This window comes from Geotrypetes seraphini, chromosome 14 (assembly GCF_902459505.1).
Source record: "Geotrypetes seraphini chromosome 14, aGeoSer1.1, whole genome shotgun sequence".
Taxonomy (NCBI): Eukaryota; Metazoa; Chordata; class Amphibia; order Gymnophiona; family Dermophiidae; genus Geotrypetes; species Geotrypetes seraphini.
Window position 1 is genome coordinate 54,034,855 of NC_047097.1, and position 25,481 is coordinate 54,060,335.

General features: G+C 42.6%; 2 protein-coding genes across 6 annotated transcripts in view; one reads left to right on the top strand and one right to left on the bottom strand.

Moving 5' to 3' along the window:
* Nucleotides 1-8,062, top strand: part of LOC117348607 (cholesterol side-chain cleavage enzyme, mitochondrial) — a 41,120-nt gene extending 33,058 nt beyond the window's left edge. The window contains exon 9 of the mRNA XM_033920921.1: nt 7,799-8,062. Coding sequence (XP_033776812.1) covers nt 7,799-7,912 — 114 coding nt within the window. The 3' untranslated portion in view covers nt 7,913-8,062. The remainder of the gene's footprint in view (nt 1-7,798) is intronic.
* Nucleotides 8,063-13,709: 5,647 nt separating this feature from the next.
* Nucleotides 13,710-25,481, bottom strand: part of CCDC33 (coiled-coil domain containing 33) — a 293,168-nt gene continuing 281,396 nt past the window's right edge. For all 5 annotated transcript variants that reach the window (XM_033919717.1, XM_033919716.1, XM_033919715.1 and 2 more), the window contains 3 exons: nt 22,669-22,755; nt 20,099-20,215; nt 13,710-14,192 (listed from right to left, as the gene is read on the bottom strand). In XM_033919717.1, coding sequence (XP_033775608.1) covers nt 14,130-14,192; nt 20,099-20,215; nt 22,669-22,755 — 267 coding nt within the window. In that variant the 3' untranslated portion in view covers nt 13,710-14,129. The remainder of the gene's footprint in view (nt 14,193-20,098; nt 20,216-22,668; nt 22,756-25,481) is intronic.

A 25,481-nucleotide genomic window follows, 5' to 3' on the forward strand; every position in this document is an offset into this window, starting at 1 on the left:
TGCCAGGCACAATTGAAAAATAAATTATATATGCATTTGTAGCTTGTGGCAAACCAAGAGTATCTAAATTTATACATTATTTGTTTGGATATTGGATTACATTAGGAATTCTCAAAAATGAGAGCCAATGGAATTCTCAAAGATTAGCAGTAGGTCTGAGCAGGAGGAAGGAACAAGGTGCTGAGATTAGAACTGGGATCTTATAGCTCACCTACACAAAATAGTAGAGAACCAAAGAATAAGACAATAAAACTAACTCAGATGAGACGTGATATCCTATACGATGTCAGACTTAATGGCAGCTGGGATATATCTTTGCAGGGTAGACTGGAAGAACTGTGCAGATTGAATGAGCCAATTGGGGTGTTTTTTTTTCTACTCTTCAGGTAACTTATGTGTTAAAGCAGCCACATGTATATACAGTGGTACTATTTAAACATATAGTAACATTACTGCCAGTGCTTTACTTTATATCTGATAGCCATTGATGTGGAATAATAGGCTGTTTGTTAACATATTAAAATAGGTTTCTCAAATCTATTCTAGTGCTCACAGAGGAGCCATACTGGAAAGATTTATAGCATGATAGGAGGAGAGGGAACCATGGTTGACGTGGGCACCAAGGTGCTATGAGTATCATAGTGGCTTGGTCTTGGCGAAGTTTGAGTAGCGTTTTCCCAAGTAGAGGAATGGAGGGAAGGCATAAAGGAAGTTGCCGTGCCAGTCGAGAAGAAAAGCATCTGAATCCAGACAATTGGGTGTGTAGGTTTAGAAACAGAAAAGTGGGAGCTTGTGATTGTGGGAAGACACAGAGATCCACCTGTGGAGTCCCCCAGTCCATGAATATCCTCTATAATAAAACCCTAAGCGCACATGCACACTTACAACGGCGTGATCCCTGACAGCGTGATTTGTGACTCTTTGGCCATGTTCGATTTGCAGCACATGGCAACTTGCGGTGCATGCGGCAGTTTGAGTGGTGGCAAGAGCAATGGCAGGAGGGTGTCCGAGGTGCTGCGAGGTGTCCAGCTGCTACTGCTGCACAGGGAAGTGGAGAGGGAGAGGGAGAGAGAAAAGGGGCTGCTTTGGGGGGAGGGGTGTGCTGAGGGGCAGGTAGCAATCATAGCTTGTTCGGGAGGCCAGAGAGAGATAGTCAGGGGGGCCAGGGAGAGAGGCAGAGAGACAGAAAGACAGACAGACAAGGGGTCGGTCAGACAGACAGACAGACAGACGGACAGCCAGCAGCCAAGGAGCAAGAAAAAAAATAAAGACAGACAGACAGAGGGCCAGGGAGAGACACAGACAGAATGAATTACAGATAGATAGGGGGCCAGAGAAACAGACAGCCAGCGGCCAAAGAGAGAGAGAGACAAAGAAAAAAAGACAGACAACCAGCCAGCAGCCAAGGAAAGAGAGAGAGAGAGAGAGAGAGACAGAAAGAAAGACAGACAGAAAGCGGCCAAGGAGAGAGACAGAAAGAAAGAAAGACAGACAGACAGCAGCTAAGGAGACAGAGAAACAGAAAGAAAGACAGACAGGCACCTCTATTCTAGCACCTGTTAATGTAACGGGCTTAAAGACAAGTTTGACATAAAACAGTTGAACTGCGTGACCACTTGTGAGGTTGAAGGATACTATTCAACCTGACCACTAAGGTATTCTGTTTCCCTGCTAGATAAACTGCTTTGAGGAATATGTTGCAAGGTGTTACCAAGGACCAAATTTGGATCACTTCCTGGCCAAATGGGTGAGATCCTGTGCCTCTTTGTTTGTTCACATGGTACATGGCTACTTGGTTGTCCATTCAAATGAGTACTATTTGACTGTGCAGAGAATTTTGGATTGCCTGAAGTTCAAGGAGATTGATGTGATAAGCTTGTTCATGAGAACTCTAGGTGCCTTAAGTATGAAGGCCATCCAGATGAGTGGTGGAGTGTGGAATAGAAGGCCTCTGGAAAGACTGGTCAGTAACAGCCACCACTGAAGAAACTAATGAAGGTCTGGATCTTTTGGGAAAGTGTTCTGGAGGTTTGAGGCCATTGGGTCAAGAGAGACCATTGAGGTTCCCTGAGATGTAGATGGTGAATGGAGTCATGTGAACTGTGGATGCCACATGGCCCAGAAGATGTGTTGAAAACTGAAGACTTTTTGACAGATTTGTATTAGAGTGTCAAGCCTGTTGAGGTAGAAAGGCACGAGTTTGAGTCGTGTCCATGAGAGCCCCAATAAATTCTATAGTTTGAGTGGGTTGTAAGTGAGATTTGTTGTAATTGACTACAAATCTGAGAATTTCTAGAAGATGTATATTGGAATCCATGGTCAGCTGAGCTGTCTGAGGTGTAGGGACTTTGATCAACCAGTCATCTAGATCAGGGCTGCCCAAGTCCGGTCCTCAAAATCTACTGGCAGGCCAGGTTTTCAGGTAGAGATTTCGGCAGTTGGAACCCAAGCATAGTACTATGAGAGAGATTTGCATACCGAGAAGGCAGTGCAGGCAAATCTCTCTCATGCATATTCATTGTAGATATCCTGAAAACCCTGGGCAGCCCTGATCTAGATAAAGGAAGACTTGAAAGCCAAAAGACTGGAGGGTGGCGGCAGACACTATTACCAAGCATTTCATTAACACTCTGGTTGCTGAAGCCAGTCTAAATGGGAGCACTTTTTACCGATAGAGATGTGTTCCACTCGAAAGCAACAATACTTCCTGTGGGCTGGAAGGATGAATGTGTATGAAGGCTTCTTTGAGGTCTTGAGAACAAAGCTAGTTGTTATGTTCTAAAAGGGGTATTAGGATTTCAGAATTTCTCATTTGCAAAATATATGTTGAGAGCATGGAGGTCTAGAACTGGATGGAGACCTCCAGTCTTTTTTGGTATGAGGCAGTATTTCGAACAGAATCCTCAGCCTTTCTCCTGCAAAGGAACTGATTTTTTGGCATTGAGGTGCAGAAGGGCTGAAGCTCCCGTTGAAGGAGGGTCTTCTGCTGGGAGTTGAAAATTGACTTTATTGGAGGAAGATGTGGAGGTTTTCTCTGGAATAAAATGGTATAGCCCTGCTCACTATTTGTGAGGGAGAAGGAGAGACACACTAGCTACGTTCCCTAGTATGGAGTCAAACTGATTGCTGGGACTTCTGATGAGTTTGGGGTTGAGATTTTTTAAATCCTCTTTTGTCTGTGACTTCTTTGTGATGATACTCTAAAGAAAGAAGATGGATGAGTAAACCTTCTCTTTGTGTAATAAGAGGAACATCTTGGAGTATAAAACCTCTTAGATGTTTGAGGTTTGGAAGATTTTGAGGAAAATAAGGTGACCATGGAATCTTCATGTCTCTTAATTTTTTGGGTCGTTTCCTCTATTTTATCCCCACACAAGTCCTCTTTGAGACACGGAATATTGGCTAGTTATTCCTGTGTATTGGCTTCCAGGTCTGACACCCTGTATTAAAAGCGTTTCCATTAATTTACTTACTACAGAAGTCAGACTTACTAGTCTGTAGTTCCCTACTTCTTCCTTATTTTCACAATGGTAGAGAGGGACCACATCCACCCTTCTCCAGTCCTCCAGTACTACTCCTGATTCTAGAGAAGCATTGAAAAGGTCAGCCAGTAGAGCCATCAGAACTTCCCTAGTGAGCACTAAGGGGCATATTCTATAAATGGTATCTCAACTGTAGGTGGTGTTGGGCATCCTACCGCGATATAACCAGCCAATCGGGATGCACGTTTTCTAAAAAAAACCCCAACCAGAGGCAGGCCGCCTACAATGTAGGCATCTGTCACGGGTGCAGAGAGGCACCTGGGGAAGCTTAAGCATCCCTCCTGCCTATTTTGGTTGGGTGTGTGTGTGTGTGTGGGGGGGGGGGGGTTTCTGGCAGGAGGAATTAATCACTCCTTTTGCTGTGGGTCTCAGGGGGTTCCAGCAGGAGAAATTGGGTATTCCTCCAGCCGGAGGATGCTTTGGGGGTGGGGCAATGCTTTGGGGGGGAGTGGTAGGAGGTAGTGGGCATCCCTCTTGCTGCCTGACTTCATGGGGGGAGGAGTCAGGGGTTTGTTGCTACTGCAGTTGCCACTGAGCTGATCTCGGCAGCGTGATTCCCTTGTCGCGATTAGCTCAGCGGCAACATGATTCTCTAACCAGCACAAGAGACATAGATGCCGGTTAGAGAATCTGGGTGGTTAGACAGCGTTAGGCATTAGTATAGGACGCCCGTGTGTGATTCTCAAAAGATGTTTAGGCAGCTGCCGAGACCAGGGGTATTCTATAACAGTGCGTGCAAATTTTAGGAATACACCTCCCCATGGCCACATCCCCTTTTGGATTACAGACAATGAGATTTGGATGCTCTTTGTTTTAGAATATCACATAGAAAGATGTTGTAATGGTAATGGTATAGGTATTTGTATTTCATCAACTTAAAACAGTTTTAAAGTGGATAACAGCGCTTTATGTCAAAAATAAGCCTTCAAATGTTTATGGAACGGTAAGTAAGAAGGAGGTAAGATCAGTTGTGTTGGGGGGGAGATCCAGGCAGATATTGCTTGATATTACATTACATTACATTACATTACTGGCTTATATTCCGCCTGTACCTTGCAGTTCTAAGCGGATTACATCAGAAAGATAGCTGGACATTTCCAGGAAGAGAAATACAATTGAAGAAGTTGGAACTAGAACAACAAAGAAGATAGCTGGACTTTTCCAGTAAAAGGAATACAATTGAAGGCGTAAGGTCTAAAGCAATTTTGATGAGATGATTCTAAGAGGGGGTGAGAGGGGAAAAGGGAGGGATTAGGACGTTTGGGTGAATTTCTTGAATAGTACGGTCTTGATTTCTTTGCGGAAAGCCTTGAGGTCAGTTGAAGCTGTCAGTAGGTTGGTGATGGTGGGATCCAATTTAGCTGCATGTGTTGCTAGTAAGTTGTCATACATCTTTTTGCGTTTAGTTCCTTTAAAAGGGGGGTAGGAGAAAGGGGATTGGGTTCTCCTCTGTCTGGTTGAGAGGTTCCTGTTTAGACGGTTGTTTAGGTGGGCGGGTGCCGTTCCGTTTAATGTTTTGAATAACATGCAGTATAGTTCGAATTGGATGCGGGCTTGTATTGGAAGCCAGTGTGAGTCTAGGAAGGCGTTGGTGATGTGGTCAAATTTTCCAAGGGAATAGATCATTCTGAGGGCAGTGTTCTGCACGGTCTGTAGTTGTTTTATTAGGTAGGTGGGACAGGAAAGGTAGAGGATATTGCAATAATCCAATAGATTTAGGACTAGGTATTGGACTATGAGTCTGAATTGTTCTTTTTCAAAGAATTTTCTGATTTTGCGAAGGTTGCGCATGGTGAAGAATGCTTTTTGTGTGATTTTGTTGATTTGCACCTGAAGAGTGCAACCTCTGTCTACTGTTACTCCAAGGAGTTTGAGAGTGGGTTGTAAGGGATATTTGGTGGTTTTTATGATATGGCAATGAATCTGAAAGATTCTTTTTATATTTAGCCCAACTAATGATGGGAAGTAGATCAAGCGAGTATCACCAGCTCGCAAAGTGGTTGGCGAGAGTGAAAACAAAAGCAAAGAAAGTAGATATTCAGAGTTAGTAGCTGCACAGTTTATGAATCCAACACAACAGTCTATTTGAGAATAACGCATGCCTTAATTGTCAACCAATGAAGTCTTATCAGAGCAAGTGAAACCTGATCAAACCTCTGTATAAAAATCATCTTTGCAGCAGTATTTTGAATCGATTGCAGTCTACAGTATAACGAGATTACTAGAGAGAAGACAATATAGTCCATTACAGTAGTCTAATTTAGAGATTATCAAGGCTTGTGTTAGAATAGAAAACTATTTCATGACAAAGATATCTCAGCCTCCAGAGACAGTATAACTTCTAAAAAGATGCTTTAACCACTGAATCTATATGAGACATCAAAGTTAACTTATTATCTAAGAGAACCCCAAGTTCTTTAGCGATACTGTCTACTTTCAATAAAAGCCCCTCAGGAAACAGTAATTCCTCAGGGCTCTTCTGCCTAGTCCTATTAAGCCAATTCAGTTTGAAAGTGTCTGCTGTGCTCAGTGCATCTATTCTTTTAATCTGATGTGCATGAAAATTCAAATTGTCAATCACATTGCATTACATTTATTGACTTCTATTAAACCTTAACCTTTCAGTTCTAGGCAGATTACAATAAGAGAGATCTGGACATTTCCAGGGAATTACATTTCAAAGCTTATTATTAGACAAACATTGGATTAGCATTGCAAGACATATTTCCTACACAACATCATTTTGATTTTGTTCTGGAATATTCTATAATTCGATATGGTACCTAGTTTTGCTGCTTAGAATGACAGTAGGTCTTCATTTTTAACCTTTTGGGTGTTTTGGTTGAGGAGTTAAAAAAAGGGATTCATGTTTCTCCCAGGCCTTTCTATTTCTTTCAGTGTGAGTCTATTGTTTAGATAAATTGGTTGAATAGCCCTGTAGTACTTTAAATAGCAGGCAATAGGATTTGAACAAGATTCTGCTTGTCACTGGGAGCCAGTATGTTTTTAGGCAGGCTGGTATTATGGGGCCATATTTGTTCATGGACAAGATTAGTCATAGTGCTGTGTTTTGCATAGTTTGCCAATTGTTTTATCATTGATGCCGTACATGGTAGGTACAAGATTTTGCAATAATCAGCACTCTCAAGATTAGGGATTGTGCTAGGAGATGAGATTGTGGTTCTTCAAAAAAACTTTGAGCATGTGTTTTGGGTTGCTTCTTTCAGTGCAAGTCTATTGCTCAAATACAATTGCGCCCTCTCAATTAACCTAGACATGAGAACCAAGCGCTACCCTAGGACCCAATTAGCACCCAATTATGGGCACTAATTCACTTGTTAGCCAATTTAGTTGGGAACACATCTTGAAATGGTGCCCAAATATCGGCACCTGGTTTTGGGCATCATACATATATAGAATCTGGGCATAAGTTTAGTAAAAGGGCCCTTTACCGTATTTTCACACATATAACACGCGCGTTATACGCGTGAGCGCATTGTACAAATTTTTTTTTACATAGTTCCCCCCCCGACGTCCGATTCACCCCCCAGCAGGACCGCTCGCACCCCCACCCCGAAGGACCGCTCGCACGCACCCGCACCTCCACCCCGAAGGACCACTCGCACGCACTCCCACCCGCACCCCTACCCTGAAGGACCGCTCGCACCCCCACAGCCTCCCGACCCCCCCCTATCATGAAGACGCTCCTACCGGTGTCCTGCTGCTTCCTCTTGGCGGTCCCGGCCCTTCTGTGAGCCCTGCGCCTTCGCTGCTTCTTGTTCCGGCGGTCCCGCCTTTTCTCTGACGTCAGAGTGGGAGTGCGTGCGAGCGGTCCTTCGGGATGGGGGTGCGAGCGGTCCTGCGGGGCGGTGAATCGGACGTCGGGGGGGGGGGGCATCAGGCTTTCAGAGTGGGGACAGGACTTCAAGGGGGAGAGGAGAGTCGGGGCGGCCAGAGGAGAGTTGGGGCGGGCGAAAGGAGAGTCGGGCAGTGACGGGAGAGTCGGGGCAGCATGCGCGGTATACGGGTGTGCGCGGTATACAAAATTTGTTTTACATATATTTCGGTTTCCGCGCGCTATACCCGTATGTGCGTTTTACACGGGTGCGCGTTATCTACGTGAAAATACGGTAGTCTGGCACTCTGACTCTCAGTATTTTTAGCTAGAACCTCTTAGAGTTGTCTTTGCTGTGAAGATTCAATGTGAAAGAGACTCATCTCTCTTCATTTATTGTACTTCTCCCTTCATTTACCAGATCCTACAACACTTCAAGATTGAAGTCAACAGACTAACGGATGTGCAGACCACCTTTGACCTCATCCTTATACCAGACAGACCAATCCAGTTGACATTACGACCTCTCAATTAACCTAGGCATGAGAACCAAGTGCTAACCTAGGGCTTTTCACTGGATTCCAGTTAACTATCCCTCTGCAGTGCCTGAACTTAACTGTGTGAAAAAAAAAAAAAAAAGAGAAGGATGGATAAGGGGCATTGCCTTAATTCTTTATAAGTACTACAAGGAGTTAAAAAAAATAAAATCTCCATTTAAAATAATGTCCATTGTGAATTTGTAGTCATTATTCTATATTTTTGCTGTTTTTATCCAGCAGTTCTTTTCATGCTTCTTTGGACTTCTAGGCTAATCAGAACATATTGTACCTGGTACTACAATGCCAAAAGTATTTCTACTTTTTTTTTATTTTTCACTTCCCTACAATTTCTCTCCTTCTGGTCATTAGCTCAGCGATTCCATTATCAGACCTCTGGCTCTGTGATCCCCTATAAAACCTATTACATTCATTATTGGGCACATTTAGAGCTCTCACCCACTAAATTTAAATGTTGCTCAGCTCCTGTTGACCCAAAAAGCAAGAGAGAGGTCAAGCAATCAGCTGTACCACTTCTATATGACACTTGGTATGCAAATCTCTCTCATGCATGTTCATTGTGGTTATCCTGAAAGCCTGGCCTGCCAGTAGATTTTGAGGACCAGACTTGGGGCAGCCCTGATCTAGATGACTGGTTGATCAAAGTCCCTACACCTCAGACAGCTCAGCTGACCATGGATTCCAATATACATCTTCTAGAAATTCTCAGACTTGTAGTCAATTACAACAAATCTCACTTCCTTTTACGAAGCGGGTTTAACGCACGCGACTTTTCATCAAGCACTAACCCCCGTGCTGGCTGAAAAACTGCCGCCTGCTCAAGAGGAGACGGTAGCGGCTAGCGGATCTGGCGGTTTAGCGCGTGCTATTACACGCGTTAAACCGCTAACACGCCTTCGGAAAAGGAGCCCTAAGTAGTCCCAAATGCCTCAGGATTATCTTTTTCAGTTCAATGAATCCTTTCAGTGCAACCTGGTTTCCATTTGAATTCTTGATCTATGCACTTCTCCCAACTAGTTTACACCATTTGTAGACATGAACTGAAAGGGTAATAATGAAAGCACTTCCCATAGGTAAGACATTTAATCTGCAGGAATGGCTCTTTGGTTATTCCTTACCTTAAAATGAGTGTAAAAGTGCAACGTGCATAGTTTTACCCATATTGTTTTGGTGTTTCCAAGGGCAGAGTTTGGCTGCAGAAATAAACAATACACATAGGCTTATGGAAGTAGAAATACATGTATTTACTTTTACTCATACATTATTGTAGACAGGCCAGGTTGGGGAAGAACTGCTCACATGGTTTTGCATATTCCAAACCAAAAACGTTTTAGCTTAAATTTCCAGGGATACATTTGAGAGGGGGGCGACAACTAAGATAAAACTACTGTAATCAGGTTGGGTTTGTCAGAAAGGAGGTGGGTGGTTTTTTTTTAAATATTAATATTAGTAGGCACAGAGTTCCTGTTAGCAGATATAAGTTTCAGCTAAAACCACCTCCAACACTACATAGAGCACAGCCAGTAATCAAAGTAATTCATACATTGTTCTGCATACCAAATAGGGAACAAGTCAGGCTTATATAGGAGATGTAATGTTATATGACGGGTTTACTGTTCACCCTCTCCAAGGTAGGGAGAACGAGAGGGCACTCTCTAAAGTTGAAAGGAGATAAATTCCGTACGAACCTAAGGAAGTTCTTCTTCACTAAGAGAGTGGTGGAGAGCTGGAACGCTCTTCCGGTGTCAACACCCTCCATGGTTTCAAGACTAAGCTGGACAAGTTCCTGCTAAACTGGGACGTACACAGGTGAGGCTGGACTCATTTAGAGCACTGGTCTTTGACCTGGGGGCCGCCGCGTGAGCAGACTGCTGGGCCCGATGGAACACTGGTCTGACCCAGCAGCGGCAATTCTTATATTAAGAACATAAGAAGTTGCCTCCACTGGGTCAGACCAGAGGTCCATCCTGCCCAGTGGTCCGCTCCCGCGGCGGCCCATCAGATCCATGACCTGTGAAGTGGTTCCTGGCCATTCTTATAACCTACCTCTGCTTCTATCTGTACCCCTCAATCCCTCTATCCTTTAGGAACCTATCCAAACCTTCCTTGAACCCCTGTACTGTGCTCTGGCCTATCACAACCTCTGGAAGAGCGTTCCATGCGTCTACCACCCTCTGGGTAAAAAAGAACTTCCTAGCATTTGTTCTAAACCTGTCCCCTTTCAATTTCTCCGAGTGACCCCTAGTGCTTGTGGTTCTTATGTACTGTTCTATTACAGGGCAATAGGAAGAAACCATACAGTTAAATAACTGAATTTAAATGCTACTCCTGTTCAAAATCATTGCAAACTCTGAAGAGCTGTCGCAGTATGAATGAAACGGCTGCAAGTTCCTAACCTCAAAACAGAACGGTAGCGCTTACCCTGGGACATTCTTTGTTAAATAAAATAATGCACCTTCTGGTTCTGATTAGCTAAATGCCAACTTAAAGATTCTACTCATTGATCACACAATTTAGATCTAGTTTTGACATATTGCTGTCCCTTATTTTATCATCGTTAGGAAGGCAAAGCTGATAAAATTACTATTCTGCAAGGGAGCTTTGGCTAAGTTTCATTCTGAAAAATCAGTGCTTGTGAAAAAGAGATAGGGCTCCTTTTACTAAGCTGCGTTAGGGCATTAACACGCGGAATAGCGCACGCTAAATTGCTGCGCGCGCTAGACGCTAACGCCAGCACTGAGCTGGCGTTAGTTCTAGCCACGTAGCGCGGGTTTAGCGCACGCTAAAAACGCTAACGCAGCTTAATAAAAGGAGCCCATAATGTCACCGCTCTATTTTTAGTTTTACACTGCATGTATCTTTTAGGTATATTCCCCCTTTTCTTATTTCTGGCAAGTCTAGGCCTTTTCTACTGTCTGTTGTTAAACAGAAATGCTGCAGAAAGCATGGTAAGGTGCCCTTTGTAGTTAAGAAGTATTTGTACCTGAAGACCTGCAAGCTAATTTTCCCATAGAAAAGTCTGGGCTGTTTGGGATCATGAGCATTTCAAGATCTAGTAACGTATGTCTGGGGATTTCAAAGTGAAATTCACACACATTTGCTAGATCTGCCCTTCTCCTTTGCAGAACAGGTAAGCAGTAACACAATTTTCAACGGAGGATCTCAGATAACTACTTAGCTACCTGGGTAAAATCTAATCTAATCTAATCCTTAGGTTTGTATCCCGCATCATCTCCACGAGTTCGTAGAGCTCGACGCTGTTTACAGTAGGAGAAATAGGAAGGAACTACAACAGAGGGTTAGAGGTAGAAGTGTGAAGAAAATGTAGAGGACTTGGGATGCCAAGATATAAGAGTTTCCTTGATTCCTAAGTTGGAGGGAGACTTACATTTTTTTTGAGAAAAGCCAGGTTTTCAGATGTTTGTGGAAAACTTGGAGGGAGCTCAAGTTCCGAAGAGGGGAGGTAAGGTAGTTCCAGAGCTCAGTGATTTTGAAGTGGAGGGAGGTCCCTAGCTTTCCTGTGTGGGAAATGCCTTTTAGCGAGGGGAAGGATAGTTTTAATTTGTGGGAGGATCTGGTGGTATTAGGGTTTGAGGAATTCCAAGAAAGAGGGATAAAGGGAGGGAGGATACCATATAGGATTTTGAATCATTTCAAAACTGCCCTGCCCAATTCCACTAGCACATCTTTTCTTTCCAAATTGAGTTAAGACATGCTCGCAGGATCAGCCAGCCTGGAGTAAACGTCCCTTATAAGACTGCACAATGAGAAAGAAAGAAACCTGATCGTATCAGAGCTCTGTGGAGCCTTTGTGGCACAGCAGTTGAACAAAGCCTGTGAAAGGAGCTTATAAGCTTCATTTTTTAAATCTGGATATAGCTTAAACCTCATTTAGCAGCAGTGGTATTCCAATTTGTAGATGAACAGTACAGTTTGGGGACAATTCTATAACTATTGTAGGTACTAACACTTATGTGCATTCATGTTTAGAATTGTAAACTTCTGTTCACATATATGCTATACCATACCAACATGTGAAATTTACAAAGCAGGTAAGTGCAAAAATGTTTGGGGGGGGGCATACACAGGGACAGAGCATGGGTAAATTCCAGCCACATTTAGGTGCTCGTACTTACAACTTACACCAGTTCTATGGCTAAATGTTAGATGTATCTATACTGGGTTATGCTAGTATTCTATATGGGAAAGTAGATGTCTACCCTATTATTTATAGGACCCCTGAAGAAGACTATTTTGTCGAAACGCGGCCCGTGTTGGGTCCTATGCTTTCAGCGGACTAGGTCCTTTATGGTTTTTATGTGGATTATTTTATTTTTGTGTGGATTTTCCAGTTGTATTTTTTGGAACTTTGACATTTTCAATAAAGTCCATTTCAGGAACATTGTCACTCCACAGTGTTTCTTTGTTTTCTACATTCCTTTATAGCAGTGTTTTTCAACCTTTTTATACCTATGGACCGGCAGAAATAAAATAATTATTCTGTGGACCGACATTGGTCCGTGGACTGGCGGTTGAGGAACACTGAGCTAAGTCGTGGGCCAGACCCGCCCATCTCTACCCCAGACCCCGCCCCCATAATAGTACTAATTGCATCTTGCATGTCCCATGGCTCATCTGGAAGCCTTCCCTCTGACATTGCAACGTCGGAGAGAAGGCTTCCGGTTCAGGCGCAGGATGCCCGTAGGAGCCACTGCCCGTGGCTTTGTGCACTGAATCAGTTAGGAAGAGGGAGCTGGCTCAAAGATAACGCCGCATCGATCGCACCGTGGACCTGATGCACATGCTGGCCCTGTTGACCGGCAGGAAATTTCTATGGACCGGCACTGGTCCATGGACCGGTGGTTGAAGAACATTGCTTTATAGAACACACTACTCCAGCATGCCTTTGGAATACCTAAATGCAGGACCAATATTGTAGAATGTCCTTTTTCCTATCTGAATGCATACTAATGTTTTTCTACAGTAAAACCTACAAAATATGTTATCAGTTTGTATTAATACTCTTATATTTGCCAAATTATTACAGCTTTCCAGAAAACAAATGGCTGAATCTAGTTACACTAAAAAAAAAAAGGAAATAAAACCCTGATAGTAAAGTAGAAGAACGCAATATAGGCTGTGCACTTGTTGATATATATATATATATATACTTCTTCTATGTTGAAGGCCATTGGTCAAAAGGACCAGTCATAGTGCGGTGCTTTTCTCATTCTGTCTCTTGGAAATATTGCTTAATACATCTGGCCCTATGCTCCTAAGACCTGCATTCAATGCGCATCCACTTGGCCACTGCAACAAGAGAAGCAGATAAGGTATTTGCTTTTTTGGTATTCATTCAGGTAGGACCACTGAAGAGGCAGTCCGAAACTTTAATGGATGACCTATCTGTTTACATTAGGACTGGCTTTTTGTACAGTCCTACTGAACAGACGAATCTATCCAGAAAACAGCATTATTCATCCACTCTTGGCCCTGCTCCTCCTTATATAGCTAAATTTTGGTCAGACATCGAGTTTGCCAGTCAATATTTATCCATTAACGGGCACAGGATTTTTAAACAAAAGGACTAAGTCTATTGTACCACGTATTTCCTTTTGAATATCAAGCCCTATAACTTCACTCCCTAGGAGGGTTAATTTGCTACAGAATATTCATTAGAAGTCCCCAGAGCTGTAGTTACTATAAGTTAAAACTTGAAGGGTCTTGATACTTGCAGGCTTCAAGATTTAAAAGATCGACCTGCTCACCTTTAAATTGTTCAAGTAAGTTTATTGGTTGCATCTTAATGTCTAGATCTGCTGCCCATGAAAAGACCTATAAATAGTGTACAGGTTTTTAACTGAAAAGTAAGTTGCACCCTTAAGGCAATGTTTAGAGTACTCTAAGCTTTATATAGAAAACATAAGATCTGACTTTTTATTTTGCTGGAAATGTTCATCATCTTACATGATTTCTATAAGAGATCTTTAGTGCACCTGTCAGTATTTATTATTCTTATATGTCCAACTCATTACAACCCTCGTTGTTGGAAAGCCTGGCTGTAGAGTCTTTTGGCATAAAGAAAAAGGATGCAGGAAGCGTTGCAATGAAAGTTACACTCAGAATCTGCAACCGCAAAAGTTACTCCGCATTGGACCCCTCCATTTGGCAGATTCATGTTTCAGTCTAAAAATGTCACTTTAGAGGATCGAGCTTCTTGTGTCTTCTCAGGTTTGGTGAAGCTTCAGGATTATTCATCTATAGGAAGAAGGAAACACAAACCACACACTCAATTAAATTCTTCCAATTATTTAAAAAAAAAAAAAAAGTTTTAGTAACAAAGGAGAATTTTAAAAAATAGAAAAGTTAATTTGGCCACACCTCAAGAGGCATGAAATCCCATGTTATATAGAGGTTCCATGTGGCAAGTGTGATTTCAAGATGAGACAGCCACATTTCCTGACTATTTTACCAAAGACTTGCCAGATGTGGAGCCTTTTGTAAAATACGTATACAGATGTCAATAAATATACCATTGTATTATGTGTATATTGTTTTTTAATGGTAAACAGCTTTAATACTTTTTGTGCTAAGTGGTATATCAAATAAACAAATGACATCAAATCAAGCAGCCATTTCAAAAAACAAGATGTAAAAAAAAGAATGGTATCACACCAGGCAACTTCTATGTATAAGTACTACTAATTACCATATATACTCGAACATGATCTGACCCAAATATAAACCGAGGCAATCTTTTTACCCACAAAAAGGAGGAAAAAAGATTGACTCAAATATAAACTGGTGGGGGAGGAGGGTTTAATATTCAAGTGCCCCCCTCCCTTCCTCCTCTGGCAGACTCTGCACCCAGCCCATCTCCCTCCCTGCCTGGCTCTGTACCCTGTCTCCCTCCTTCCCTGTCCTGTGCCCTGTTCCCTCTCCCTCCTTCCCTCCTGATGCCTTGCAGGCCTCCATCTGGCCTGCTGTAAGACCTAGTGGTCCAGCGTTGGGCAGGGACAGGAGGGATCGCTCTTGCCTCCTGTCCCAGCCAACTGTTAAAACTTTTATCTCCCTCCCACCTCTCCCATGTACCTTTAAAATTCCCAGTGGTTCAGGGGTGAACCAAAGCAGGAGTGGTCTTCCCGCGCTCCTGTCCTGTGCAGAACCGCTAGTGATTGGCTTCTGTGAGAACTCTGCATACAGTGTGCTTTGTGTGTGTTTTTTGTGGTTACCATTATGTATTAATAAGAATATATTGTGTGTATATAAAAAATGGATGCAAGAAATTATATTACAATTGTACTATTATTATGGGGGGTGGGGTCAGGGGCAAAGCTTGGGTGGGGGTACTTGGCTTGAAGAAGTTAAGAAACTCTGGTATATATGACGCCAATTAAACAGTGAAAGCCGCTAAACTTTTATTCCCTTTACAGAAAATTGAAACACATAGGGGGGCCCTTTTACTAAAAGGTATGGTTAAGCCCTAACATATTTTGCTTGCTAGCATGTGCTAAGGGCGCATTAACTTCATTTTAAAAAATTTTTCTTTTCAATCTTTTCAAATTAGTGCGTCTCAATATTTGGTCCTGGAGGATGAAGTGTACAATGTCTGCATCTATGAGGCAAACATGGTTTTTCCTGTTGCATAGAGCACTCTGGACCCCTGTTCGTTTACAAAAATTGGATTGCTCTAAGTCTAATAGATGTCGGCATTGTCATCTCGAAGCTGGAACTTTAGATCATTAATTGTTTTATTGTCCATTCATTAAGGCTTTTTGGGAGTCTATTTGGGATCAAATAAATTGTTTGTTAGAGAACCATGTAGCATTGTCATATGACACAATTTTATTTGGCCTGTCTATGAGAGCTAAATGTCAAATATCTGCTAATAATAACAAGCAACAGGAGTTGCCATCCAACAAATAACACATAATTGGAAGGACTGTAGAAGACTGAATTATTGTTTTTGGTGGTCTTCAGTTTGTCATGTGTATAAAATGGAAAGAGTGTTGGCTGTTCAAAAAGGTTATTATAATAAATTTAAGGATGTGTGGGGACCTTTATTAAATTATAGTAATGAATAAGTTACACTTTTCCCAATCTTAATATACATGTGGATTTGGGGGGAATTTCTTGTTTTTCCATTAAGAATATATAGATGATTGTCGTAAGATATTATTTTCATGTGGTATATATTAGTTGTATATGAATTTGGGAGGGGGGTGGGGGTTAAATCTTCTTGGTGTATGATATTGAAAATTTTTCAAGTGATGTATTATATTTGGTTGATATTTACTGTACACTTGATGTAAGTTTAAAAATGAATAAAGAAATTATTAAAAAAAAAAAAATTGAGATCAAGTACCAAATTTCTGCATCTCAATGGCCACAAATTTGGTCTTGGAGATTAAAGTCTACAATGTCGGCATCTATGAGGCAAACATGGTTGTTTTTATTGCAGAGAGTGTTTTGGACCCCAGTTCGTTTACAAAAAGTAGATACTTCTAGGTCTAATAGATGCTGGCATTGTAATAAGGATGCAGGGACTTCATTTAATTTATTTCTGTCCTTATATTAATGCCTTTTGGAAATCAATTTGGCCCCAAATTAATTTGCTATTAGAAAACTTTGTTGCCTTGTCATATGATACAATTTTATTTGGTACTTCAATGAGGTTTAAAAGTCAAATTTCAATGTCTAACAATAAATTACTATTAATATTGACAGGAGTTGCCATTCAACACATCACTAGGAATTGGAAAGACTATACAAGACTCAATTATACCTTTTGGTGGAGTTCAGTATGTTATATGTATAAGATGGAAAGAGTTCTTGCATTACAGAATGGGAATTATGATAGGTTTAGAAAGATATGGGGGCCATTGATTGAATATTCAAATGATTAGACACCTTTAAATATTTGAAATTTTATAATAAGAAGGGATATAATACATATATGAATGAATTTTATTGATATAGGGAGGGCTGGGAGGATGGGATGGGATGGGGGGGTAATTTAAAGTATTTAAGATTTATAGTTAAGAATGTACAAGTGATTTTGAATAGTATAAGATATCATATTGTATACTTGTTAATTGAAGTGAAAATGAATAAAGAATTAAAAAAAAAAAAAAATTTCTTTTCAGACGGGATATGTTATGGGTGGAGAATGGGCATGGAAGCATTGGCCAACTAGTTCTTTTGTATTAGTTCATATTGACTGGCTAACACTGAGTTAGCACAGGAGCAATTAACGCTCCGGCATTATTGTTTTCAAGTCCCGCACACAGATGGAAAAATTAGTGGGCGATCTGTAAAATGAAAAATAAATAAATAAAACCCCACCTAAATTCATACTTAGCCACTCAAGCCGCAAGACTGGACAACCAGATCTCCAACCTTCTGATGACCACCCCCTGACTACAAGACATTCAGAAAAGAAATAAAAACTCTACTTTTCAAGAAATTCCTGAAGCAGCCCTAACTTCACGTTCTCTTAATAACTCTAAATTTGACAAACGTGCTTCCATTGTTACCCCCTTTCAAATCTTTTGTAAGCCGCCTTACTCTTAACAACCCGAGAAATGTCAAAAGATCCACCCTTTACCACTCTAGTATATCAATCGTTCTCCCAATGTAACCCCCGTTTATAAATCTTTTGTAAGCCGCCTTGAACCGCAAGGTAATGGCGGAATAGAAATCCCTAATGTAATACACAAGAAGGGATAGAAAAACAATGAGGCAAATAATCCAGAAGGACAATGCAAAATAGTTACAAAGAGAATCGGAAAGTTTTAAGGGTTCACCACTCTTGTTGTTTGAGCTTATACATTTGTCATGCCCCCTTGTAGGCTGACAGATGTAACAATTCTTACTCCTTGGTATGGTGCCTTTACTCTCCTTTATGTTGATCGGTTGCCTCTCTTCCCTTTAATAGTTTCTTGATTCATACCCCTCTCTCACATGGTAGCAAACAGTCTCTCTGTGCTCCAATCACATTTGCATTCACTCTCTCGCTTCCTTGTGACACAGTGATTTTTTTTTCTATTTCTTTATTCAGTTTTCTATACCATTCTCTCAGGGGAGCTCAGAATGGTTTACATGAATTTATTCAAGTACTCGAGTATTTTTCCCTGTCTGTCCCGACGGACTCACAATCTATCTAATGTACCTGGGGCAATAGGGGGATTAAGTGATTTGCCCAGGCAGATGGATCAGCAACCAAGAACTGGACCCTATTTCCTGTCTCTTTCATGGATCAGCACTAACCAGCAAAACTGTTGCCAACTTCCATATCTTTTCCCCATAAGGATTTTCCACTCTAGTTACTCTCTCCTTCAGAGATTCAGGATCAAGTCTCTCTGATGACCAAATCTCTCCTCTTATGACACTCTGTGCCTTAGGGCAGAGTTTCTCATCTTCTTCAAGCCAAGTACCCCCTAAGTCTAACACATATCAATTGAGTATGCCCACCCAAGCTCCGCCCCTGACCCACCCCCATATTAATAGTACAATTGTAATTCAATTCTTCCATCCATTGTTCATATACACACAATATAATCTTATTAATACATAATGGTAACCATAAAATAAAAGAAAACAACACAAAGCACACTATATGTACAGAAAATGGTAATTATCATTTATATTTGGGGGTTTTTTTTCCAAAGAGGTCAAGGCTTTAAAATATGCAATGTTACCTCAGCAACAGCTATAGAAAAATAGACAAATATAGTGCAAAATATAGACAACAGATATAAATTCTCAAAACTGACACATTTTGATCACTAAATTGAAAAGAAATCATTTTTTCTACCTTTGTTGTCTGGTGATTTCATGAGTCTCTAATTGTACTTCTTTCTTACTGTGCATCCAAGATTTCTTTCTTTCTGCTTCCTCTCCTCCAAACCTCATTCCCTTCCCCAACCAACATCTCTCTCTGTCCCTCCATGAATACAACTTTTCTTCCTCTCTCCTCCACTCCCCATTGGCAACTTCTCCCTCTCTCTCTCGCTGACCTTCTCTCAATCCCTCCCTTGCTGCAAAGGGAGTGGGGAAAGAGATCCAGGATGCATCTCTCCCACTCCTTCTACTACCACATCCAACATTTCTCCCTCCATTCCACCAGTCCAACATTTCTTTCTCTCCTCCAGTCCTCATTCCCTCCCTCAACATCTCTCTCCCTCCATGAATCCAAATTTTTACTCTCTGCCCTCGCTACCTTCCCGAGTGTGACATTTCTCCTTCCCTCATTTTTGCCCTCCCCAACCATCTCTCCCTCTCTCCACAAGTCTGCCTCCTGCATGCTTTCTGCCTTTCTCCTCGCCCCTTCCCTCAATTGTGACATCCTTCCTTCCCACCCCCCAGTCCATCTCTCCCTAACCCCACTCACATGTTCTCTCCCCATACATCATTTCTCTCTATCCTCCACACCATGTCCATATTTGCCTCTCTCATCACTCTCACTCATTCTGCAACAATTTTCCTTCCTTTCTTCCCTTCCCCTAACTCCACTCACAACTAATATGCTCTCTCTCCATGCACCATCTCACCCTCCCCTCCAGCGTGCAGCACCTTTCTTTTCCCTCCAAGTTCAGAAGCACCTCTTCTTCCTTCTCCTCCCCCTTGTCCAGCAGCACCTCTCCTTCTCCCCATGTCCAGCAATACCCCTTCTCCTGGGCCTTCCCTATGCCCAGCAGTACCTCTCCCTAGTGGCAGCTCACTGTGTGCTTTTAACTTCCCCGTACAGCTGTCGCTAGTGTTAGTTTAGCTGCGGTTCCATCAGGTAGCCTCGGGGCCTTTGCTTGGTTGGCCAGCCTCTGACGAAAGAGAAAGTTGTATCATCGGAGGTGGGCCGGCCTAGCAAAGGCCCCGAGGCTGCCTGATGGAACCACAGCTAAACTAATGCTAGCAGCAGCTGTGTGTGTAAGTTAAAAGCACGCAGTGAGCTGCCGCTATGGAGAGGAGAGGTACTGCTGAGCCAGCGATTCCATCAGGCAGCCCCAGGGCCTTTGCTAGACTAGCCCGCCTCTGAAGCTGCATCATCGGAGGTAGAGACTTCTGTAAAGAAGGCTTTATATTATATAAAATGAAAGGACCCCAAGGATTTTCTAGGATGTCCAGTTAAAATTGTTTGCATTCAGACATCATTTCTTATTACTGACCGTTGAAAAGTCATGCAAAATCATGGTGGATGTCCGTGCAAATCCATTTTCCTGTTCTGAGAGACGGGTTAGGAGGTCTTGTTTTTGCCGCCCCCATTTCCTTGCAGTTTCTTCTAACTAGAGAAATATTGTAAAAGTTTTGCATGACAAGAGTAAGATTATTTTATTTAAACCTCCCAACAACAGTAGAAGGGAGACAAATTATTACATATCTCTATGAAAAGAGAAGTGATTCTTTTCCAAAACTGTCATTGTATTTACTATACTATACAATGGAACAGAAAAGTTTCAACTAAACCCAGAACATGTGTTTGACTAGAAAACATACAACCATTTTTAGCTGCATTATAGTTTCCATTGCAATTGGCAAAAAAGAAAGATTACATAGTGAGAGGAAATGCTGGCTTAAAATCCTGACTATACTTTAAGCTCCATGTTTGCTCTTTACTATCCATCTATCCTTAGTTTCCACCTACCGACTAGACTGGAAAGCTCTGAATAGAGACGCTCTCTTCCTTGTGTCTGTAAGTCACTGAGTGCACCTTGTAGCATTATATTTAGATTTATTTTGGATTTAATTATTTGCTCTTTCCAAATTTGAGCTCAAGGTGAGTTAAAAGCAGATACACTAATCATATACAGTACAGTAGAATCTCAGTTATCCGGCACCCATGGGGACTGGTTAATACCGGATAACTGTTTTTCTGGTTAATTGAGAGTGTGCTAGAAACCTTGTCTAACACACTTTCAATCCCCCCCTCCCTCCCCGAAGCACCAGCGCAGCAGCAAAGCCTGAGCCGCAAAGCCCTCCTCCTCCCCTCCCGAAGTGGCAACTGTAGGTGGCAGTCCTGAGCCACAAACCCTCCTCGCTATCTCTCTCTCTTCCTTACCCAAAGTGCAGCAGTCAGCAGGAGGCAGCCTCAAAGCAGGCTGCTCGAGGCCAGCCGTTTCCTCCAATGTGTTAGAAGAGATGTATCAGAGGAAAAGCCCTGCTGGGGCTACTATGAGCAGCCTGTGCCTCCTGCTGACCACTGCACTTTGGGTAAGGAAGAGAGAGAGGGAAGGAGGGAATTTGCTGCTCAGGACCGCTGCCTGCTTCCGCCTTGGGATTTGAGGGAAGAGGGCTTTGCGTCTGCGCTGGTGCTTCGAGGCAGGAGGGTTCGTAGCTGCTTCAGGGCTTGGGGGACTTAAGGGAGGGAGGGAGAATTTGTGGCTCAGGAGTCTGCCGCTGGTGCTTCGGGGGACATTTTTTTCTCTACCGGCAATTTTTTTTACTGGTTGTGTGAGAGTTTCAGTTAACTGAGACCCGGTTAAACAAGACACTACTGTAAATGTTTAATAGCAATAGGAGTAGTTCAATCTACAGCTCAAGCTGTTTCCTGCTTTTTTTCTTAATATCCTATTCACAAATGTCAGTTAATATGAAAATGCATATTAGTAGCAAACTGAAAATAATGTGGTTTACCATAACACATTTTGGCATGGTAGCATTTAATGCACTATTATGACTAGGAGTGTTTGTTATGTATTGATTAAGGATAAGCACCTAAAAAATATTTTATTTCATTATTTAATTAATTTCATTATTTATTTATTTATTTTTTTTTTTTTGGGGGGGGGGGGGTAGTGAGTGGAGGAAGGAGAGGTGTCGTTTCATTTCAGAACCTATACAAAAATCGAACCTTCTTAGCATCCTAAGCTGCTGTGGCAGAACCAAAAAATAGTTTTCACAAAACATTTCAGAAATCTTGGCAACATTTGTGGTGCTTGAGGAAAAAAATGAGTGACCATTTAAGAAGTAACACCAAGAGGGGGAGAGAGAGACCCCAGATAGCATCCAGTCTAATGCATTTGATGGGAGGCACACACACTTGCTCTAACTTAACTTTTTTCTGTGCTTGTATATCCTGACATCCAAAATAACACACTGTGTCATCTATATATATAAAATCAGATGTATCTGTGTGTGTTGGTGTATGTATGTATGTATATTTGTATGTACAGTGGTACTTTGGTTTACGAGTGCACCGGTTTGCGAGTGTTTTGCAAGATGAGCAAAACATTTGCAAACTTGGTGCCTCGTAAACCGAGCTTGCCTCGCTGTATGAGCGCCCCCCCCCCCCCCCGCCGAACCGGCACCTTCTCCCCCGCGATCCGGCACCCCCCCGCCGCCATCGGGCACCCCCCCCCCCCATTGGGCACCCCCCCGCCGCAACCTGAGTTCCCCCAACCCACCTGAACCCTCTTCTTACTTCCAGTGTAGCCTCCGCATCGGCACCGGCACCAGCATGTCCTGTGTCCAGCTTCCTGTGCCGGGCCTTGAGCATGCGCGCTTTGACACGCAGCTCCTGATTGGTAAGGCCCGACTTTAGTACAGGAAGAGGCAGTCGGAGCAAACAGTGGGTGATTTCCTTCACTTGCCAGAGCTCCGGCTGCTCTCTCCTGCCTCTCCCGCTGCCCTCTCCAGTCTCCTCCATGAAAAACCGTATTCGCGGCAGATGATTGGGATAAATAAATATCCAGGCAACGCCAGGTAATCAGCTAGTTGTTTAAGTGTATTTCCATCTCACCTGCAATTCCAGCATCTCGACACGTGCCTGTGCTTTTTCTAGTTTTGCAAGCAGATTTAGTTTTTCAGAGTCTGACAATGAATCTTGCTGGCAATAGAAAAGATAGAAATGAAGAAAGGACAGACATTACCAATAAAATCAATCATTCAATGGATCTCAGATTGAGAAGGACATGATCTGTCACCTGTGATTTGTGTTTGCATTTAGAACAGTTAACACACAAAAACTGAATTCCATATGCTGCAAACTTGCAAGTGGTAAAGTTATTTAGATAAGTTACTCAGATAACATTATCTAGAAAAACAGAATAAATTATCTTGATAACTTTAGTTGCTATTTGTTCCATCTGGTCTATCTTTGTTGAATACTGCTGGATATCAGCACTGCCCAGACATCTTAGAAATATAGCCAAGACACCAGTTGAAGCATCCCTTTGTACCTGGCTACATGTTTTTTGGTTTTTTTTCCCAAATTCTTTATTCATTTTTTCATCTTACATCAAGTACAAAATATTACATCATTTAAGACTTTTGCACATCACTTGAATTTCTTTCTATTGTCATCGTAAATACATAAATTTATTCCCTCCCCACCCACCCTTTTCTCACAAATATTTCTATCAAAAAATATCATATAAATATTGTATTCTTATCTATTGATTAAACCTTTAATAGAACTTTATACCATCCCCCCTCCCCCTATGTATAAATATACTGTCAGTGGAAAATGATGTCTAATCATTACAATAATTTGTCAATGGCCCCCAAATCTTTTTAAAATTATTATAATTCCCTTTCTGTATAGCAATTATTCTTTCCATTTTGTAAATGTGGCACAACGAATTCCACCAGAATGTATAGCTAAGATTATTGTAATTTTTCCAATTACTGGTGATATATTGCATGGCGACTCCTGTCATAATCAATAGAAGTTTATTATTGCTTGATGAAATTTGACTTTTTGTTCTCATTGACATACCGAACAGAATTGTATCATATGATAATGCTACATGGTTTTCTAATAAACAATTTATTTGAGACCAAATTGATTGTTAAGAATCAAGCTCTTGGAACTAAACTAAACACCTGTGTAACACTTTATACTTCAGCCAACCAGTACATATGATAGCAAATCTCACCTTATGTTCAATGGGACTTGAAAACTCTACTCGATAAATACCAGTGATGAAAAAAACAGGGACATGATGGTGCTCTAATTGAGCAGCTGACTGCTGGAGGGATTAAGCAAAGTTGGTTACCTGTAATGGTGGTTCTCTGTAGACAGTAGGGGAATGCAGCCACGCATGTGGATGAAGTCTTCTGGCTGAGCCTGTGTGTCAGTGCTCTCCCCTAGCTATAGACTTTGGGCTTACTGGGTATGTGCAGGGGATCATGCCTTCCATGGCTCCTCCCCTTGTCCTTTTAGTTTGTCTCTAGCTAGACAAGGAGTTACTCCTATTGCTAACTCTTCTCGCTGATGTGAGCACTGTCAGAAAAACTGTTTTCCATATAAGGAATGGAAGTATAGTGGCTCCCAATGGTTCAACCAAGGTTATCTTAAACCATGAGCTGGTTCAAGACAACATTGAGATCTCATGTTGGAGTGGGATCCCATAAAGGTTGTTGAAGATTGGCGAGACCTCTCAGGAACCGTGATACTAGGGCTTGTTGTATAATCAGTTTCTCATCCACTAGGTCAGAAATTGCTGACAAATGAAGTTGTACTGAATTTATCTTGAGGCCGGAATCCGATAAGTGGAGTAGAAAGTCAGAATGTAAAATATTGGACTGTTCAGGGGATTTTGTTTCTGGGCAAATGCCCCTGTGGAGAATTGTGTCCACTTAGACTGATAAGATTTCCTGGTAGAGGGACAGCTGGACATGAGGAGAACTGTTTTTACTGTGTCTGGAATTGGAATCAGACGTGAGAATTGATGAGTCTATTGATTCCAGTGTAATTTGACGTGCCACTGTAAGGGTTACATGTGAAGTCTTGCATGCAATACCAGCGAGAAAGATGCTACCATGTGGTGCACCGCTATGCAAGAGAACGGAAGAGGAGGCAGCCGGTAGTTCTCAGAGGAAGCGACAGGAACCAGGCGCTGCGTCCAGAAATTTTTAAAAAAAGGTACACGCGGGAGGCATCAGGGAGGAGGAAGAGGGCCAGGGCCTGCCTGTCGCCTGCCTGGGGGGTGAGGAGGAAGAGGCCGGGGCCTGCCTGCTTGGGGGTAGGGAGGGAGAGGCTGGGACCTGCCTGCCTTTCCTGCCGAATTAAAAATAGGGAGCAGGGAGAAGCTGGGCCTGCATGCCTGGAGGGGGGCAGGCCTGCTTGCTTGCCTGGAAGGGGGCTGCCAGGGAGGGGGAGGCCTGCCTGCCTGGGGGGGCTGCCTGAGAGGGGGGTGGCCTGCTTGCTTAGGGGGGGGGGGGCTGCCTGGGAGAAGGATGCCTGCCTGCCTGTGGAGGCTGCCTTGGAGGGGGGAGTACTGCCTGCATGCCTGGGGGGGATGCCTGGGAGAGGGGGGGAGTACTGCCTGCCTGGGGGGGATGCCTGGGAGGGGGAGGTCTGCCTCTATGACCTGTCCCTACCTGCCTGCCAGCCATTAGGCCTGCCTGCCCTGTTCCCTGTCCCGACCTACCACTAGACCACCAGAGGGGGGACAGGGTACAGAGCCTGGCAGAGAGGGAGGACAGGGTGCAGAGCTTGGCAAGGAGTGTTGATATTCAGCAGTAGGCAGACTAAATGGACTGTACAGGTCGTTATCTGTCATCTACTATGTTACTATATTACCATGTAACCAGTTACGATCCACTGAA